This window comes from Theropithecus gelada, chromosome 3 (assembly GCF_003255815.1).
Source record: "Theropithecus gelada isolate Dixy chromosome 3, Tgel_1.0, whole genome shotgun sequence".
In the NCBI taxonomy this organism is placed as follows: Eukaryota; Metazoa; Chordata; class Mammalia; order Primates; family Cercopithecidae; genus Theropithecus; species Theropithecus gelada.
The window spans coordinates 138826748-138847624 of record NC_037670.1 but is presented as its reverse complement, the minus strand read 5'-3'; the positions used below and the strand labels follow the sequence as shown (position 1 = coordinate 138847624).

At 33.8% G+C, this 20877-nt stretch overlaps 1 protein-coding gene across 5 annotated transcripts in view; it reads right to left on the bottom strand.

The window, feature by feature from the left end:
• The window catches only part of FOXP2 (forkhead box P2), a 276209-nt gene that overhangs the window by 142728 nt on the left and 112604 nt on the right, over positions 1 to 20877 (bottom strand). For 4 of the 5 annotated variants that reach the window (XM_025380560.1, XM_025380561.1, XM_025380562.1 and 1 more), the window contains exon 3: positions 19002 to 19091. In XM_025380560.1, coding sequence (XP_025236345.1) covers positions 19002 to 19091 — 90 coding nt within the window. Of the gene's footprint in view, positions 1 to 15352; positions 15411 to 19001; positions 19092 to 20877 lie in introns of all 5 variants that reach the window. The other variant, XM_025380565.1, reaches the window with a different exon arrangement.

The following is a 20877-nucleotide window of genomic DNA, read 5'->3' as shown; positions in this document are numbered from 1 at the left end:
CACGTACAGTAATGAACTGGAGCAACAAAGGAAGTCAATGTGTTTATTTATGTGCTGTTGAACTCTGAAGAGGTAAACATTAAATGGCTGAATTCTTAGTTTAGTATTTCATTCAGAATTTTATTTTTACAAGAGCTCACATAATATGTGAAAAATAAAATAGTAAACAAAATAATTGAAGCTTACATTTCTAAGACATTTTCATGTACATTATTCAGCAATCCTCATCACATAAGAGAAAACTGAGGCTCAGGAGAGTTAAAGAACTTGCCCAAGTGCTCACATTTTGTAACAGGTTAAGACTTGGGTATCCTAACTCCAGTTCTATATTATTTTCCATAACTCACTGATGTTTGTTTGAATGAAGAGCAGCTATTATGATAAATAGAATCAAGGGTTTCTCCTAAAATAATTTGTCAGTTATTTTAAAATTTCACACTATCTAAAATACTTCCACATATGGCTTCAACATATTAGGGAAATACTGTTTCAAAAGTGATTGTGAAAGAGAACTATTTTCTATTTGGATAGTATTTGGATAATCTATTTGGATAAATGTATTGCAATCTCTTACCAAGAACAGACTGGTTACTCTAGGAGTATAAAAATAATTTTTATTACTATATAATTTAGGCAATAAAGTAAGTTACAGTGATTGTGAGAAAAGCAATTTTCACAGTCCTGACCTCTATATAATTATATTTCTAAATATTCCTTATTTTATTTTTCTTCATTAAAAACCTTACATATATAATTGAACACACAGAAAAGTTCTCTAAACAGATAAGCTGGCATGTCACAGGGGTATGTGGAACATAATGGAATAAAAACTATATTTGTATGTAATGAATATGGACATTGTATTATATCCAACAACAAATTTCACTTTTTCTCCGAGTATCAGAGTATTCTGACCTGAACAAATGAGTAATAAATCTCTAACTCTTAAAATAATCTTGCTTCTTCTTGTTTTTCCTGATAAGGGAAAAACTAACCCATTATCAAAGTTAAAACTTTTGGCATGTAACACATAAAAAAGGTTTATTTTTTGTAAATATATGTTACTGAGAAAGTAGACTCCTTTACTATAATAAAGCATTGAGATAATAAAATTTTAGAGCTTGAATCATGTCTTCTCAGTTGACAGAAAAAGGCAGCGAGGTGACAGAACTGAACGGCCCTCCTGAAGGTCATACTGTCAGTAAATGGTGGAGTCAAACCTTGAACCCAATGCCTCTCCCAAATAGCACGGAGGCTGATCTCTTACCTTTACTATAAAGCATAAAGGAAATACCACCAGGTCATTTAAAACATGTTCTTGCTTTTCCATGGTCCTAAAGTAAGCTATACCCTAAACATAAATCTCACATTTAAAAATAGCTACAAAATATGAAACTTCATACATTTCTAGCCTGGCATGATGATCCCCTATGAATGTACACACAAATTCTGATAACATCAATGTAAAATATGTGTTAACAGTATCAGTGGGAGGTTGAAATTCAAGTGAATTTCAATTCTTCATATTTTCTGTATTGCCTGAATTATTTTTGAAAGCACATATTGTTTTGTTAATCACTAGAAATAAGGCTATTTTCAAATAGAACAAAGAACAGTAGATATAAATATTTGTCACAAAACGTGATCTTAGATACCTTTGCTGGCATGAGGGTCCAGCTTACAAGTATTCTGATTTTTCTCATGTTAAAACAGCATCTATTACTCATTTAGTCTCATTAAGGAAGAAAAATAAATGCCTGCCACTCTTGGCATGATAATCTTTTTAATGTAAAGAAATTATTAAAATACTTTTCTATATTTTTATCTCTTTTTAAAAATATCTGGTAACCCTTTTGTGATACTCTCCCATTTTCCTTTTAATCATCTCTAATCATATTACTTGTTACCTCAGACTTGTTTTCATACTTAAAGATCCCTTTTAAATTCTGGAACTCAGACCTAAACAAGTTTTAAAGAACCACAAACAAAGCCTCCGGAGGCACAAAAATGAAGACTAACTTATTCTGCTCATCTGTAAATGATGGGTAATTCACTAAACACAAAAAGAGAAACCCAATTTATTCCATGGAATACTCTAAAAAGCCATAACTGTCAAGCAGTTTTTTTTTTTTTTTTTTAACCTCAAACCATGAGTTTTGTTTAAAATAGCTTAGAAGAATGGTTATTATTCTGAATTTTTATCTAGCCAGATTGTCAACTCCCTGAGGATAGGAACATCTTTGAATCCCCTATGGTATCTGGTGTCTGCCTGGCAAAGTATCTAACATACCCAGGGCATTTAGTCATGTTTCTTTGACGGATTGATTGAGAATATAAATTCTAATACATGGAGATACTGTAAAACAGGTTTGCAAATCATACTGCTGTTTTGTGTGTAGTTTGTGGTTTTTCCACTGGAGCATGATAATCATTTGCTTCAGATGAAATCCTGTGGATTAGGCTTTTCAATTTATTTCTACATTTCTCCTCAACTCTATTTTTAGTAAATAAATATCTACTTGTATGGAATATCAAGCAAAAAGGTAGAAAAAAAGATTTATTAGCCACTTCTGCTTTAGTCTAGCAGTATTGAAAATTATTGTATGGAAATGCCAAATAACATAACCATATCAATCACTAACATAATTATTTCTAATTTGGTTCTCAAAAAATATTGCTTATTATCAATTTTTCTTAGAATAGGTGTTTCTTTTAAAGTAATTTGCATTAGCACGATACTGTAAATTAATGCTATTTTGACTCTTTAGTGATGGCAAGATACATCTTAGCATTGAGGAACCCAGTTTTCCGTGCTCCATCAAGAACTTTACCATAATGCATATTGCTTCCAACAAGTTCTGATGTCCTCAAGGACCCAGAAGTCATTTGAGTGTATCAGAGTCTCATGCATTATATTTATATGTATTTCTCTACTTCATTGAATAACTTCAATGTTCTAGTATTTAACAAAGCGGTTGAAAAATGGAGCTTGAAGACCAGATTAAACAGTGGGCTGATTTTTGTTTTTGCCTTGTGCAATGAAAGAAAGAGAGAGAGAGAGAGAGAGAGAGAGAGAGAGAGAGAGAGAGAGAAAAGGTGGGAGAGAGGGAGGTAGGAAGAAAGAAATACCTTATTCAAAAGACAGATGAGGCCGGGCGCGGTGGCTCACGCCTGTAATCCCAGCACTTTGGGAGGCCGAGATGGGCGGATCACGAGGTCAGGAGATCGAGACCATCCTGGCTAACATGGTGAAACCCCGTCTCTACTAAAAATACAAAAATTAGCCAGGCATGGTGGCGGGCGCCTCTAGTCCCAGCTACTCGGGAGGCTGAGGCAGGAGAATGGCGTGAACCCAGGAGGCGGAGCTTGCAGTGACCGAGATCGCGCCACTGCACTCTAGCCCAGGTGACAAAGTGAGACTCCGTGTCAAAAAAAAAAAAAAAAAAAAAAAGCCTTGGTATTAGGATTTTAACTTACTGGCCTAATGAGACACAAAATGCCTTACTGCAAATAAATATTAAAATTAAAGTTAACAGAAACCACACAGAAGAAAAACTGATAAAAACAGGTAGACAAACCTTTAATAACAGTTTTGCTACAGAGAATAAAAATGATGTGGTTATTGGCCTATTTTATTTGTTTTCCACATTTATAATGTATTTCTCTAAAGATAAGTTTATTATATTATTTTTGTTTTAATTTGAAGGACAAAATCCAATTGCACAAATTCCACAAACCACAAGTTTTAAAAAGACGGACTAAGTTCATTTTAATTTCATCCAGGATAATTACGGGAAAGCATGCAAGACCTATTATGAGAGGTGTGATTATTAAAAATCATTATGCATCTACAGCATCTCAGGGCCAAACCAGTGACTAACTCTTATTCTCATGGTGCCATGGACGAAGTGATGACAAACATGTCCAAGAATAATCCTGGTTTGGCTGGGCAGAGTTAGATATGGCATAGAGACCTCACATTCTTCCTCCATCCTCCACAATGGGGCAGCCTTCAATAAGATGGCAGCCTTCACAGAATAAAACATTTCTGCCCTTCCTGTCCTCCTGCTATTCCCTGAAACCAAGAATTCCCAAGGATATGATTCATTTATTTCAAATATACCCTGAAAAGGGTGGAGGAAAAAAAGAGACCTTGTAATTGGACAGAACTGAAGTTTGACCCTAGGTACTTGGGAAATGTACTACAACTTTCTGGCTCTCAGAGTCTTCATAAGGGATATATGGACAGTACCAATCAATTCCGGGGTTTATGTGGGAACAAAATGAATGATCACTGGGGCAAAGTATCTGGAACCTAGAACACAGCAGTATGTGTCAATGGAAGTTTGGGGCAAGAGAAAGCAAGGTTTCCCTGGACCCTTTCCTTGGACCTTCTTTCAGGTACTGCCAAAAGTATCAATTTTTGCAGTATAGCTGCTCACAGTAATTCCTGCAGGAAATACAGAGAATTCACTGCAGCTGGGAGGAATGTTAAGAATGTTGACTTTCTGAAGTGTTCCAGTGATACCAGAATCTAATATGTAATAGCTAAATGAAACATTTTTCTGTTCTGAACTTGTTTGAAACTCATCTTCTATGATTTTTCCCCACCCTTCAAAAAACATTTGCTTCTCTACTTGCAAAGTATGCAAACGTTTCATTTAGTTAAACTATCCAGTGTTTGTTCCACTGCTTACATATGTTCCATCAGAATCCCTCATCAGCACTGCCAACCTTCAGCAGTAACTTCCTGGAGGGAAAGAATCATCTTTGCATAGTTTACTTTGTATTGTGCTTTACCTAATGCTGAGTATATACTGAGTCTTTAATAACATTTTAAGTATAAATAAAAATATTAAAACTTAAAACCCTATAACCCACTGAACATTAGTCACATAATACACAGGTTTGCATATTTCTAAGTTTTCCTGGAAGAAAAAAACCAATAAAATTTCTTTCACTAAAGTATTTCAAGTCATAACATCTCTTTTCACATATCCCTAGGGTCCTGTGAGTCAGTACTAATATAGTTGGTAAACTGTTGGTGGCAGAAATTGCTAGATGTTCATCCCCAAATTCAACCTTCTATTTTTCTCTACCAAAAGAGCCCCAACTTTGTTCAATGTGACAAAGGCCTGACTGAACATGATCAGCTTCACAGACTCAGCTGAAGTGATGGGTATTCGTATGATACTGTTCAGGATGGTGAAATTGAAACAGAAATCCCTGTTTGAGGCTTCTGAGAAAGCTGGTTATTAAAATGACAGCTTCAGCTGGTCTGCACCTATTTTTAATGTGCCTTTTCTGTTTTGTTGTTCCCTTCTTTTTGCCTAAAACATGGGCATAATGTATGGAGGGAGGAGAGTTATCTGTGGCCATGAAGACAAAAGCTACATAGGGGCAGAGCAGGAAGCTAGCTAAAAGGAACCTTGATCCTCTATGTCATCCTTGAGCAGGTGCACCAGTCAGCTCTGGACTCCTTGTCTATGGAGTTCATGCTTTGTGACAAAAATAAATCTATAATCCTAAATGGAGCAGCTAATAAACTTCATAGTACATTTGGATAATATTTTAGTGGAAACATATAATTCATTTGGCTAAGGCAATAGATATAATTAAATCATAAAAATTATATACCAATAAATCACGTAGAAAGTATAGGAAAGTATAGTTTCTTGATATTTGAGAAATCCTCACATCTTATTGTCATCACATATATTTTTCTTTCTTTCTTTTTTTTTTTTTTTTTTGAGACGGAGTCTCGCTCTTTTGCCCAGGCTGGAGTGCAGTGGTACGACCTCAACTCACTGCAACCTCTGCCTCCCAGGTTCGAGCAATTCTCCTGCCTCAGCCTCCCCAGTGGCTGGGACTACAGGCATGTGCCACCATTCCTGGCTAATTTTTTGTAATTTTTTTAGTAGAGATGGGGTTTCACCGTGTTAGCCAGGATGGTCTCGATCTCCTGACCTCGTGATCCGCCTACCTCAGCCTCCCAAACTGTTGGGATTATAGGCGTGAGCCACAGCGCCAGGTCAATCACATATATTTATAATACCATTTTCTCAAGCAGGTATCTCACTTCCGGTTCCCTCATGAAAGTATTATTGATACATAGTGGCATTAGAAACATGATTACTATGGAGCAATGAAGGAGTTATATTTTGTTCAAAAAATAAGTAGGAAGTAAGGGATTTATCGTAAGCAAACAATGTGTGTATAAAATTCATAAAACAGAAGATAGAATCAAAGAAGAAAACATTTAGATAAAGATAAAAAAGAATCAATTATTATTGCTAAAAAAAAGTATGTTATATGTTATCTAGTCAAGAAAAGGAATCATTAGAAGTAGTATTTCATAAACAGCCTGCCTAACAGAAGCAAAGTAGTTATATGAGAGAGAGTTGGGTAATGTGACCTGAATCATGTCTTCTAAAGATATTCATATCTGCTTATACTTTGTTTTCTACAAAAACAAATAACCTGATAAATATCATACTTTAATACTTGTTTCATCAGTTGAATGGAAGTGATACCGCAGTCTTATAGGACAGAGAAGGAGCAATACAGTTTACAGAATCCAATTCAATTTGGCAAGAATTTTATTTAGCATCTACCATGTGTCAAGCATTGTGGTAGGAAGTGAGGTTATAAACATGAATAAAATGCAATTTCTGACATCCAAGGATTTAGAATCTGAGATTGAGTAGAGAAGTAATCAGATAACTGTAATAAAATATGGTATAATCTATCTTCATAACTAGTATATTTGGGATAATAACATAAAAATGCAATTCTGGATATTCGCTTGTGTGAGGAGGGATCTTCTTTTTTCTTTTTGATGCATCAGAGAAGACTCCAGGGATTAGGGGCCTTGAAGCATGTATAGGAGTTTGCCAATCAGATAAGGGGTGTTGGAATGACCTTCTAAACAGATGGAGAAGCAGGAACAAAATCAAGTAGGTATCAAAGTTTGTATAGTTAATGATGCCCTGCAAAGCACCTGGCATATGTAAAACAACCTATTCATTTGTGAATGAATGAATGAATGAACAAATAAATAGTATGTTTGGAGAGCAGTAAGGATTAAGTCATGGTTGTAATGTATCAGGTGTATAATGGTGCATAGCACCAGTCTATGGAAAGCCTTTTGTGACATGCTGAGATTGAAGAACGGGGCAATTTTTACATCATTAGGGTAGAGGAATATGACACTAACAGATCAGAAGGGCTTAATGGCTGGAGTCTACGGAATGGGGTCAGGTAAAGCTGATGAAAACATTGGACTGGGTAAGGAAAAACACATAACTTCACATTAGAACATGTTGATCTAGGTTGAGATGCCCCAGTAAGCAAGTGAAAAACCACATCTGGAGCCTAGGAGAAAAGAGGAGCTTGATAGAGTTATATACAAACACTGGTCTGTAGACTCAACAAATTTATGGAAAACCTATGATGGGCCAGATAGTGGAAATGTGAAGATGAATAAGGCACGGTCTTGGCCCTCAAGAAGCTTATAGTAATTATGATTCAGTGTGATACATACTAGAATAGATGTATTAACAAGACATATAAGTAATATATGGAAGGGAATAATTAATTCCACATAGTGTGTGTGTGCTGGTGAGGATGGGGAGGATATTAAAAGAGACTTCACTGAGTAGTTGACACACAATTGAAATGTAAAAGATGCAAAAAAGATTTCTAGATGAAAAGGTGTAGAAAGGCCTATTGAGAAAAAAACAAGGGAAGGATAGCTGCATGGAGACATGAACCGATGTTTGAGTAACTATAAGTAGTTTGATACTGCACCTCACATAACATGTAAAAACCGGGTAGTGGACAATGAGATCAGAGTGCCAGAGCCATTGCAGCAGACAACTATCAATCTATTGATTGATACAATATAATCAATTTTTTCTTAAGCTTTCTAATACCAAAGGGAAGCCCACTGAGCATAGCAGATATATACTGAGGAGTTTAGGATGCAGATATTATTTTAAAATATTAAAGATAAGAATGGTATGAGTTCATTACTGAAGATTTTACATAAGAAATCATGATAGTAAAAATAAAATTCTGACAATATTGTTGGAAACGATCCTGAAAACGCTGATCAGAGAGAGCCATCTCAAGAAACCTGCTCAGAATTCTTATTAATTACTTCAGATTTAGATAGTAAATATATAAACAAACAAAAGTTAGTGCTGGGTTGAGATTCAATGACAGTTCTATCTGAAAGTTACCTGAAGTATCACTAGTTCAGCCTTTTCATTGCAAGCGTTGGAAAACTGAATCCCAGAGAGGGAAAATCATATAGTACATTAATAGAATTTGGGGTTAACTGTTTTCTTGTTCCAGAAGGGAATAGTTCAGGCTTCCTATATACTATTCTGTAGGCCAGCTGTATTGTATCTCCTGGAGGGTTTTAAATATCTTTATTTCCAAAGATTCCAACCATCTCTCCTCAATTTTAATTCAGTAGTCTGGGATAGACCCAAGAGCTCCATTTTTATAAGACTTGTAAGTAATTTTTTAGACTTGAAAATGAACGGTATAAACATGCTCTAAGACTATGTATGGGAGTGGTGATAGTTATTGATTAAGGAAAATAAATTCTCCTGAAAGGAAGGAAAAATTCAAATGATGGCCATGATTTTGAGAAACTATAGTTGTAGTCATATTTTAATCACAAGCTAATATGTCTTAAAGGCTTGATTCTATGGGAAGAAGGTAGAATGTAGAGAGAATAATTTTGGTTTTTTTATGTTTGTTTGCTTTTACAGAGATATTCTATCCAAGAATCTGCTACAGTCTTTCTGTGAGACAACAGATTTCTTCATGTCAGCACATCATAATGTTCAATGTGTTCCTTGGTTTGTCACTTGAGAATGTGCAGTAGCACTAGCAGTAGAAGATGTCAAGGTGGCAGCTTTTACAGCAATGCAAGTGTTAGCATTAAAAGTGTAAGGATTTATATACTTTGCAAAGGAATTTTCTGTGTATTTTGTGTTATCAAAATGCTTAACTATTAGGTACTAAAAGTTCTGTGTCTACACTGATAAAACTTAAAACTGTAAAAATAGGCACAATCAAATGACAAAAACCAAAATACTTTTAGCCACAGCTTGATGTGATTCAAGACCTTTAACTGAATTTAGACAGAGGCTCTGTAACTGGGAGGGCAGAGAGGGGCATAAAATCCTAAGTTCAGAATCCCTGAACCAACCTAGGAAACAATGAATGGCCATTAAAGTCAAGTCTCTACTAATTTACTCAGTATTTGTGAGAGGTCTCTTCATACTCAAGACACAGCCTTTCCCTATTCCCTGTAATCCTGACACTTGGGAGGCTGGATCAGAAGAATCACTTGAACCCAGGATTCACAGCTCAGCCTGGACAATGCAGTGAGACCTTATCTCTATTAAGAAAAAGAAAAAAGAAAATGAAGAAGAGGAAGAAGAGGAAGAAGAGGAGGAAGAGGAGGAAGAGGAAGAGGAAGAAGAGGAAGAAGAGAGAAGAAGAGAGAAGAAAAAAGAAGGAAGAAGAAGAAGGAGGAGGAGGAGGAAGAGGAGGAGGAGGAGGAGGAGGAGAAGAAGAAGAAGAAGAAGAAGAAGAAGAAGAAGAAGAAGAAGAAGAAGAAGAAGAAGAAGAAGAAAGAAGAAAGAAGGAGGAGGAGGAGGAGGAGGAGGAGAAGGAGGACATGCTAGGCAACTTTAACTCTGAAGGAACATTTCCTGGTAATTTTTTGATGCCAGTGGAGATTTACAGTTAAGGAGGATAAAAATTTTAGGACAGGGAGCTTCTCTCAAGTCTTTAATAAAATAACAAGGAAAGTAGGGGGTACTTGTTTGTTAACTGTGGGTTTTCCTCATAGATGAGAGATGGCAAGATTTGGTAGAATAGAGGCTTAAAATTCACAGATGTTATGGATTTGTCTGGTTATTTGCATATGATCGCTAAGTCTCTAGGCACTGCACCTGTGCAATTCTTCAAGCCATGAAACAATAAAGCAGCTGAAAGGTTGAGCTGGTCTTTAGATTGCTGACTTCTCACACATAACCTAATTCCTAAACTCATATGGATTTTTCTATCACTAATGTAGCTTTGCTGTTATCTACCTCACTAATGTAGGAGAACCTATAATGTAAAAAAACATGTTTCTTTTTAGAAAATTGAAAATTATTCACAGGGCAAATTTTACTGAAATTTTTTAAGTTGTTAACTTGTCTTAGACTTTGCATAAGGCAATGGTAGCTTGGTCCAAAACAAGGACAGTATAAAAGAAAGTCTGCACAAACCTCACCAAAGTTTTGAAATGGAAATTTTCTTTTAATTTGAGGGTTCATGAAGATCTATGGATATATACATTGTGAATGTCAAGGGTCTCCTGTAATTCTACTATAATTAGTTCTTATGAGTGGTTTCTACCTCATCTAATCAGAAAATACAATTTTCATTATGAAAAACCCACTATACTATAGTAATTTATTAGCATTTATCAAGTGCCTTTGGGAAAGGGAACTTAGTGACCAAACATAATTTAACTTAAAATCATGTTAGATTCTTGTAATGAGCTTATATGATTTTCATATTAAGATACAGTGACTTAAATATTTTGAAAGAACAGGACAGGTACGGTGGCTCATGCCTATAATCCCAGCACTTTTGGAGGCCGAGGCAGGCAGATCACTTAAGGTCAGGAGTTGGAGGCCAGCATGGCCAACATGGTGAAACCCCGTGTCTACTAAATATACAAAAATTAGCTGGGCGTGGTGGTGCATGCCTGTAATCCCAGCTATTAGGGAGGCTGAGGCAGGAGAATCTCTTGAACCTGGGAGGCAGATGTTGCAGTGAGAGATCTTGCCACTGCACTCCAATCTGGGTGACAGAGATTCTGTCTCAAAAACAAACAAACAAACAAACAAACATTTATTTCACATTTGTTTCATTTTTCCAAATGCTGTTCTTCCAAATTCAGCATTACTAAAATAATCAGCACAACCTTAGATGTTCTTAGAAGAACTGACCATTTAATGTAACTAACCCAAGCAATTCTAGTTTAAATATTCATTTTGTAATAGTTTTCTGAAAAAGCAGACCAAAAGATTAAGGAACAATGAAACCACTTTGATGCAATTTTTTAAAAAGCCACTATAAATGTCATAACAGGAGATTTCTAGCACTAAAAAGAAAAGGAAAAAGCCTTAGGGTTCCAGGTTCTTTTAAGTTCTTCTAAGTAGCTGAGATACTAAAGAGGAGAAATGCTTTCCTATTGAAACTCCAACTTAATAGCACAAACTATTCTTGGTGTAAGACAAGAATTAAATATTAGACACTGGATTGTAAGAATGGGCACAGTTTTATTTTGTTAGTAAAATGATAGGTTAGAATATCTTTTAGGTTCATGATAGAATTAGATAGTTCCAGATAGTTAAAGTTTCTATTTTCTTATGGGACCAAAGAGACAGCAATAAAGTAAAATAGACAAGATTACATGGTGAGAGAAGAAAATAAAATGGTAAAGGAGAAAAGAAAGCAGTAGAAAAGGTGAAGGTAGCAAAAACATTTTAAGAAAACCGACAGAAATGTGAAAGGCGGGTTGATAGAAATACATAAATAGAATCCACAGAGGAAACACAAATAATCTTAAATGTAAGTAAATTTCAAAATAATTTTACTTTTTGTCTTTAATCATGTACTGACACTGTTCTTCACTTTGTCATTCAATTTAGCTTGTATAACACTTCCAAACATCTTAAGATAAAATTCGCAGCCTAAGTCTTAAATCCTATAGAGAGCTCCCATAACAATATTAATGTTCTATTTCTTTCTTGCTCTCACTTTAGTTAAGGTAGAGAAGTCAAGGGAATATATACTTAAAATCCTAATGGATTACAGGAAGAAGCAAATGTAGCAAGGTAGCTAAGAAAAGAGAAAGGTAGCTAAGAAAAGAGAAAATTAGCAAGGTAGCTAAGAAAACAGAACATTTGGCCTCCTAGAAAGCAAAGTTCTTCCATATTTAATTTACGGAAGTTCTGCATTATATATGCAACATACATTTTCTTACACTGCAATTTGAGAAGCAAAAGTACATTTATTAATTCCTTATTTTCTATTTATCATCCATGTTAAAGTATGATTTTTCTCCATTCATTGTTGATCACATTAGTACTGCAGATCCTGAGTCACTGATGAATGATGAAGAATGAGGGGGATTTAAAATGATCTGTGTTGCAATCAACTATATGTGTTTATGCAAAAATGTTCTCCTTCCTGTGGACATTGCTTGATGTGGCTGACAAGCCTTAACTTTTATAAACTCCCCCTTTTCTTGACCTTCCTTAATAAATCCAATGCTAATTTGATTGCTCTAGTCCCCTCTTGTCTCTTCTGCTTTTTCTTCTTGCTCTAAAAAAATATGAATATTACTGAGTTCCTCTTTTCAAATTACCTTTTTCAGAAATCTCCTCTACTCCCAGGGATTCACCTATTACTTCTGTGTTGCTCCCCACATATTTCTCTTTAGTCTTGACCCCTCTGTCAAGCTCTCTTTCAAATTTGCTAAAAGCTAGCTATTTCTACTTCCTTGTCTTGCCATCTCCTCAAACTCAACATGTCTAAAGCTTAGGTCAACATCATGCCTACCTAAATAGTTTTTAAAGGATTATCCTTATTCCAGGTTTCTCAGAATTCCCTTCCCTGAAAATATCCTTCAAATGTACCGTTGCTACCTTCACAGACCACTGCCTTGATAATTTCACTTCCTCATCAAAAAACTTTAATAGCCCCTTCTACCCAATCCATAAAATACTGCCTTCTTAGCTTGACATTTTAAGCTCTACAGAATCAGCGATGTGTATTTCTAGCCCCTAACCCATTCATTATTCCATTAGTATGATATCTCTAGGCTGATCAAAACAAACTACTTACCCTTGCCTAACCAGATCTCAGAATTTCCTGTGACTACATCTTTGATGACATCTTTAAAAAAATTCTCCATCAAAAATTCATTTATCTACCAAATTCCTTTTAAGTCCATCATACATGCTAACTTCTCTACAAAGTCTTCCCTGATCACTTGTAGCCTGAATTGATAATTTTCTTTTTTAAATGCTTATTGTTCTTTCTGTTTTTCCCATTTCTACAGCACATGCACTGTGGCCAATAATGTATTTATTTGTGCACAACTCTGAATATCTCCTCAACTAAGTCATAAGTCCCTGAGGATATTACACATGATAAATAATCATTCAATTTATATCGAATGAATGAATTTTTTTCCCTCCTCCAACCCTCCTCCTCTGCTCCACTCAGCACAATCTCCTCCTTATTCATTGTTTCAATAAGTTTATTTTTTGAGCTTTATTATTCACCAAGCACTGTGCTAGGCACTAGAGAAGAGTAGAGAATTCATGATTCCTGCTGTCATATAGCTTACAGTTTAATAGAGAAGATAAACATTAAAATACAAGTTTATGTGTGGCGAGTGTGAAGTATATATGTGGTCGGAGCCTATAGCAGGGGAAAACACTCTAGTATTCCTTAAAACACACAGTTACAACAAGGGTATACTTCAAATCATTGAAATAGCTGGGAATAGTAAAAAATTACAGCCAAATGCTATGATACAGAATATATATCATAACCTTGAATTAAATACCAATTTCCTGGAGGCTAGCATAATGGTAATTATTTATTAACTCCTTATCCAAGGATTTATGCTAAGTACTTTACATAATATACTTTTTGGTCTTCACAGCAATCTTGAAAGTTTGGGTATCCTTATTCCTATTTTAGGGATGAGGAAACAGGCTCCAAAGAGATCAAGTTATTCTATCCAAAGCCCTATTAATGGCAAAGGCAGGCTTCCGATCTAAAACACGTCATTCTTTCTTCTGTATGCCAAGAGTATATCATACGGTAAGTTTTCCACACAAGCATGCTCAGTAGTAATGAGCTCAATGTCCCAGACCCTCCTCCACAGGGTGTCAGCCTTGAGCAGCTGGTCATGGATAGAAATACCATCATAGTTTAACAAAAATTGTATTCTATAACATTCTTTTAAATTTGCCTATTTCATGCTGCCTTTTAAGAAATGTTCTTCACTGGAATGGGAAAATAAGAGCCACACAAGACATAGTCTGTTCTTTAAAACAATATTTGAATTAAATACGTTTATTATGATCAAGAAATAATGTATTAGACCTCCTGCTCATTTTTCAATATACAGAAAATACAAATAGTAAAGAATATCTTTAAAAACTTATTTCTAAATTTCGGGCATCACAATAGATTGCTCTATTTAAACCTATATCTCAATCTTTCTGGCAATGCTGCTTTTATTTGGAACAAAATGTGGTTTAGCTTCTCTCCATTTCTTTTACATTATATTTAAAAGTAATACTGAAAAAGAAATATTCAATTTCATTCTTTATAGCTACATAAATAAAATTTTATAATTTCCTAAAAGATATTCTGTAATGCCTGATTCTATATCCCATATAAGTTAGTATTTTCCTCCAGAATATTTTACAAATTATAAAGTTTTATACCTTATTCTTGATTTTTTACATAGAATATGAAATTTCAGTATTGCTAATTAGTTTACTATAGAATTTCTGGTTTTGTCAGCTTTTGTTATTTTTAACAATTTGGAATGAAATAGTAAAGTAAAAATAATGTTAAGTTGCATTATATCAAAACATAGTTCAATGTAGATTATTAAATACATTGGTTAAATAATTTTTATGTAGCTTATATTTCTCATAAATGCAATTTATAATATTTCAAGGCATTAAACAAAACAAAGCTTCCTCAGATATACAGAATTGTATTTGCATAATGGTTTTCATACATGTGGGATTTAATTCTTTGTTTCCAAGGCACTGTTTCTGGATGTGGCATGTTAATAAACAATTGCTTTGTAAGAAAAACCAGGCAAAAAAAACATAACCCTTACTTCATAAGGCAATATCCAACAAGATACATTTAATCCTGAAAAATTAAGATACCTTTCACTTACTTCAAAATGAAACAAAATAAATATTTAACCATGGAATTTAAGATCTTGTTCATCAGTTAGCCCAATGTCTTTATTTTAAAGATGTTCAGCAACTTCCTCAAACTTATATAACTATTTGTGGCAGAGTCAGAATAAGACCCCCAAGTTTAATTCTCTTTTGCTTTTTACTATTCCATTCTTGAACTTCTTAAGACAGAATTATAAAAATTTTAGAATTCAATTACCTATTAGAAAGGAGAACTTTATATTATATATTAACCTACAATGAAGGAAGTGATTACAATGCTAAAAACTAATATTCATCTAAGATAGCAAAGCAATGGCATTTACCTTAAATTTACGTCTCTGCTCTGCACAGCTGTTGAAGAACCACAAGTCTGTCTCATGGCTGTAAATGTAACAAGAACAATAATGCGACCAATTTTCATATCTAAACTAAATTAAGTAGATTTGTCATAGGCTAGAAAATTGAAAATGTATTTTACAAATTGTTTTTTTAATTTACAGATTATGGAAGTGTGCATGTGTGTGTATGTGCATGTAGGCATTTGTGTGTGTGTGTGGTGTGGTGTGTTAACTCAGTCTTTCTAAACTGAAAATTAGTTTCATGAAATTGAAAGGATTAAGTATTATTCTTTTTGGCTAACTTTCCTCATTGTGGATCACTATGAATATATCAATTCTAGGAAGTGCTAGGGTAGATTTAAATAAATAAAACAAATTAAAGTGAGAAGCTGTCTTTGACTGTTATTATTAGGATATGTTTTCTGGGATACACAGTAAGAATGTAAAGCAGAAACATCTGGTAATGCTTAAGTTAATATTGGCTCCCATTTGCATCACAATCTTTATATATTATTCATCAATATGCCATTAATCAATGTACTTGCTGATTGCACCTATTCAATTGGTGTTTCATGTCATGAGTAGATTATGTAAACATGTTTCAAATACATATATTCAGATATCTATACATGAAAGTGAAATCACTACTGCAATTGGCACTCAAGCTTGTCAGATGTGATGTTTTCTTCCTTCCATTTTGCATTAGACATGCTAATATCTATGCCATCTGTAGCACAAAATCCTGAACAAATGTAAATGAAAAAATAATAGTAGATAAATACTAGTCTACTAAAAATAGACTCTGTACCATGTCACACTTCAAATCTGGCCACCACTTCTTAACACAGAAAATAAATTCAGGTGAATGTTAACAAGCAACTGAATATTGTTCTTGTGACTTGAGCCATCAAAACAGGTTTTTAAATCTGTATTTTCTTTCAAACTTTATAAAGTAGTTCTCTATCAAAATTATACTTTAAAATAAAAAATACAAAGTATCTCTTTTGGTCCACTAAAGATGTTATGCCTGTCATATTAAGAGCCATCATAATCGATTAATACCAAATACCTTGCCTTGCACATACAGATTTTGAAACATTTTCAATTATCCTTTTGAAATGTAAAGATAATACACTAACTCTTATGAAAGTTTGGTTAAACACTTAGTTACGTAGAAAAAGATCTAAGTTTTGAGAGAATCATATAAGAGAACTTCTAAAATGTTAATTTCATATTAAATTACTGAAAATTTTAACAAAAAAATTGTACCCTTTTTTAAAACATTAGTGGCAAATAGTGCAACTCATGATATTTGAAGATACAAAGATAAGCATTACCTAATATTCCTGTTTAACAACAGATGTGTAAGCTAGTATCAGATGCTGTTAAGCTTGTATTAGATTTTTAATACAATCCCAGCATGTCTCTAGTTGCTAAGCTTATCAAGTCCTATGAAATACTAAAAATGAAGGCTCACATTATATTAATTGCAGTGTATATTTTGGTGAATAAGTCTCATTCAATATTTCTAAATTCTCATTCATAAAACGCAATTTCTCATTCGTATGATATTTTGGCATGAGATCTCATTAAAATTACAAAATAATACTGAAATGCTAGTTTTATAGTCTAAACAATGGAGATATATTCAGATTAATATGCATCACAAAATGAAAAACAAGTGACACAGTGAAAGTCTTTGTAGTCATGGTCAGCAACTGCAATTGTCAAAAGGTATTTATAGGAGTTTTAATCATTCTTTTATGCTAAAATAACAAAATTGGAGACTTCTGCTCAAAATTTTACTTATGCATTGATAAACAGACAACGATTTCTCATTTTAGAGCCATTAATATTCCCACATTCTATTGTGGGTATTTTGTAAGGGAAAGTATGTATATTTTAGTCCAAGTATCAAATCTTGCCTTTCAATGCAACAACAACAAAAAAATAGAAAAACTAAAGCCCAGCCATTCTTTCCAGAGATACCTTGGTAACCAGCAATATAGAAACTTCTACTGGACTTAGCTTTGGAGAGGAAGAAGCTACTGCGAATTCCTCAATTTTGTCAAGAAATATGATGAAATAGAATTAGGAAAATATATAGTGTTTTTTAGACACTCAAAACAGTAACTTCATTCCTATCTTTTGCTTATGTTGCCAGCATCTAATTCTCCTTTTCTATTCCAACAAGAAAGCAAAATTCCCACTCTGAAGCCATAGTGAGGATAAACATTTCATTTGCTATCTTCTGTGACTTCTATGTAAATTTTTCTCTGTCATGTAAATGCATGAAGAGACTCTCATGGAATCAGATAACTCCATGGAAATACTACACCTACGCTCCCATTATAAATTGGGGAAGAATATGATGGTGAGGAAAGTGACACAGAATTATTCATTAGTTAAAACAAAGGAACGTGAAATTGCTTTTAAAAGAGAAAAAAATTGAAAAGAATCTTAAACTCAGGCTGATTAAATAAAACTTTCATTTCCAGTCATGGCAGACATCTGTTCTCTGTTGAAACATCCCTTATCCCCAAGTCCCTCTTCTTCTCATCCACCCTCCACAAATGACTTTGTTCCCAGGAAAATCTATTCTTATCTCAAATTTGTTTAGGGACCATACATTTTATCCAGTTTTTAGGTAATAACTAATTTTTGGATTGTATAAATCAGTAGCTTATACTTCTCTCTTATACAAACTAAGCTTCAGAAGGCCATCATGTAAGACTTAGTTACTAACATCTGTAAGTACACCTGAAAATAAACACAGACAGCTGGGCCATAAAAAAAATTTTTTTTGTTGTTAAAATAAAGCCATAAGAGATGCTTAAAAAAACTAAATTTGCCTTATTAGAAATGTATGTAACACATGATTCAGGAAAAAGCATTACTTATCTTTCAACAGAGCTGGTGAACACTTTGAGAGATGTTGTATGGAACTCCAGAATTTACCTTCCAAACAGTCAAAAAATATACCTTAGAAATATTTCCCCCCCAAGAAAATGTCCCACGTATTTTGGTTAAGAAGACTACATAAAACAAGGATTATATTATGTAACAAAAGTTACTTTAAAAGACATACATACTATCAGTTTCACAGGACAAACATAGTGAGTAAGGACAACAAACTCCAGAATGTGTTTTTATAACTGTAGCAACAGCAATAACTCCTTGGCAAACTCAAACAGTTTTTTTGGCAATCCTTGAGGTTTTCTGCATTTGTCACTTGGATACAACTGCGGAAGGGTTGTCTAAGACTTCTTTGTTTCCTTCCACACCATTTTACTATAACTTTGGTTTTAAGAAAAAAATTTTACATTTCAACCTATGTATGCATAAAAAATCCCACAAGGGGGTTTTATGCAAAATTCTTTAAGCCTATATACACCAAATATGGTTCCTATGTATTTTTTGCAAGGAGTTACCTTGTAAACTTTTAAAATGTATGCCAACAGAATATTATTTTTTTCTCTTTTAAGAAGATGAAATGAATTCTCTTTATGAATTAAAATTACCTACATATGCAAATGTAATAATTTCCTGTATATATACAACTGGGTCTGCACATCTGTTATCATTATGAACATCTTTTAAAATAAGACCCCAAGGACAGGATTGCTTTACTAACCTGCAGTGGTCTCTGTTTATCACTGCTCTTAGGAGATTTCAATCCACTTGTTTGCTGCTGTAAAAGAAGTTGTCTTGCTGCCTGGAGAGCCTAGAAGTAAAAATGAAACCATATCTAAATATTTTGTTGAAAGTTATCAATTATCTCTTGGTTAACAGTAAAAGGATTCAATGTACAAGAACTCCCATATTCCTTTCTAGAGAGAATCATTGTTGTTTATCTTCTAATATGAAAAAAAACTGCCAAACACACATATATAACTTTACTCAGAATCACAGAGAAACATGCAATCCTGCAGGAAATAAAGTTAATTTGTTTAAAGTGCTTAAAGAGGATAAAAATCATAAACTGCATCAATAAACTCATTTCCACAAGGAACTTGTCTTTGAGTGTTCAACTAAAATGCCCACTCCCTTTTAAATTATCATTCAATTTGCATTTTCATATTACAATTTTGAGGCAAAAGCAGTAGACTTCAAGTGTTACCGGAAGCTGTAATTAAATTTGACAAATCAACATCAGATTATCTTGAAAGTGAATTAATAAGGATTTTCACTAAAGATTAAAAACACTTTTTTTGTACTTACAATTCAAGGGGAAACCTCTCCTTTGACAAAATAAAGTGCAGTTTTAATGCCAAATAAAATTGAGTGGTTTTCATTTGCATTCTTAGCAAAATCAGAGAACAAAGAAATTACCACTCAACCAATCAGGTTTGTTTCTATGTGTGACAGAATACCAATCAAAATAGAAGATGTTTTCGTTTATTTTTATGTTTTCTTTCCCACTTAGGAAAATAAAACTTAACATAAGAAATTAATGTAAGCATTTCATTTAGTGGAGGAGGAACAGTTCAGTAAATGTACTATATAAACTTAACATGTAAAAGCTAGTGCCATAGACCAAAAATGCACAGTAAATTTTTCTAAAGGTAGGAGTATAAACTAATTAACAAAAACTTTTAAGAGTCTCTTAAAAAAATCATTTTCTCTCTCAACAACTGAGTTCAATGAACACTAATGGGGAAATTTTTCAAGACATAAAACTAACCTGTATCATTGGCCTACTATGTTATTTACTGCTTTTGAATACAAGATACATTTTTTACAATGAGAAAACATTATTGGATTAATATTCTTCTATAATAATCAAGAATTTCAGCTGATAAAAAGTACAATTTTGATTGTAATCAATGATCTGGTTTTTAAGAGAGTTTCTAGTATCCATGACAACAGTTGCTTTGACAAGATGTGCATATGGCATTACACTGCCAGCTGGTGTGAACAATGTTTGAACTACTGCATTGAGATGCTGAGCAAACAGAAAAAGTTGCCACGTCTTAACCCTCAGGGAAGGCAGTCATCCCCTGATCAATTATGAAAAGACAGAGAGGGCTGCTACAGTCTGGCTCCAAGCAAGTTTTCTGAAAGGCAGGCAGACATAGAAACCAAAGTAAACAAACTGAATGCACTAGCACCATCTCCTAACAACATTGATTTGTCTTCCCATAGCAGGATCTGGCATAGTTTGTAAAGCACACTTTTTACATTTGGAGACACACTCACTCACGATAATCATCTTTGTTGTTGTTTTTTAACTTTTCAAGTCATTACAAATTAACCTAAATATTTCTAAGGATGGCACATTCCAGTGAACTCAGGGAATTTATTATAGAGTTCAGTTTGAAAAAACAAAAAAAAATTCATAATTACTTTATTATCATACGACTATTTGAAACTTTTTGTTCAATATTCTAAATAATATATCCTTCCTATTTAAATTGTAACTTATAAAGTGACTACAAATGATATTTTTCCAAATGGAAATTACAATAGGTGTCCTAGGCTGTGTCTCTGAAATTCTCAAAATAAAAATG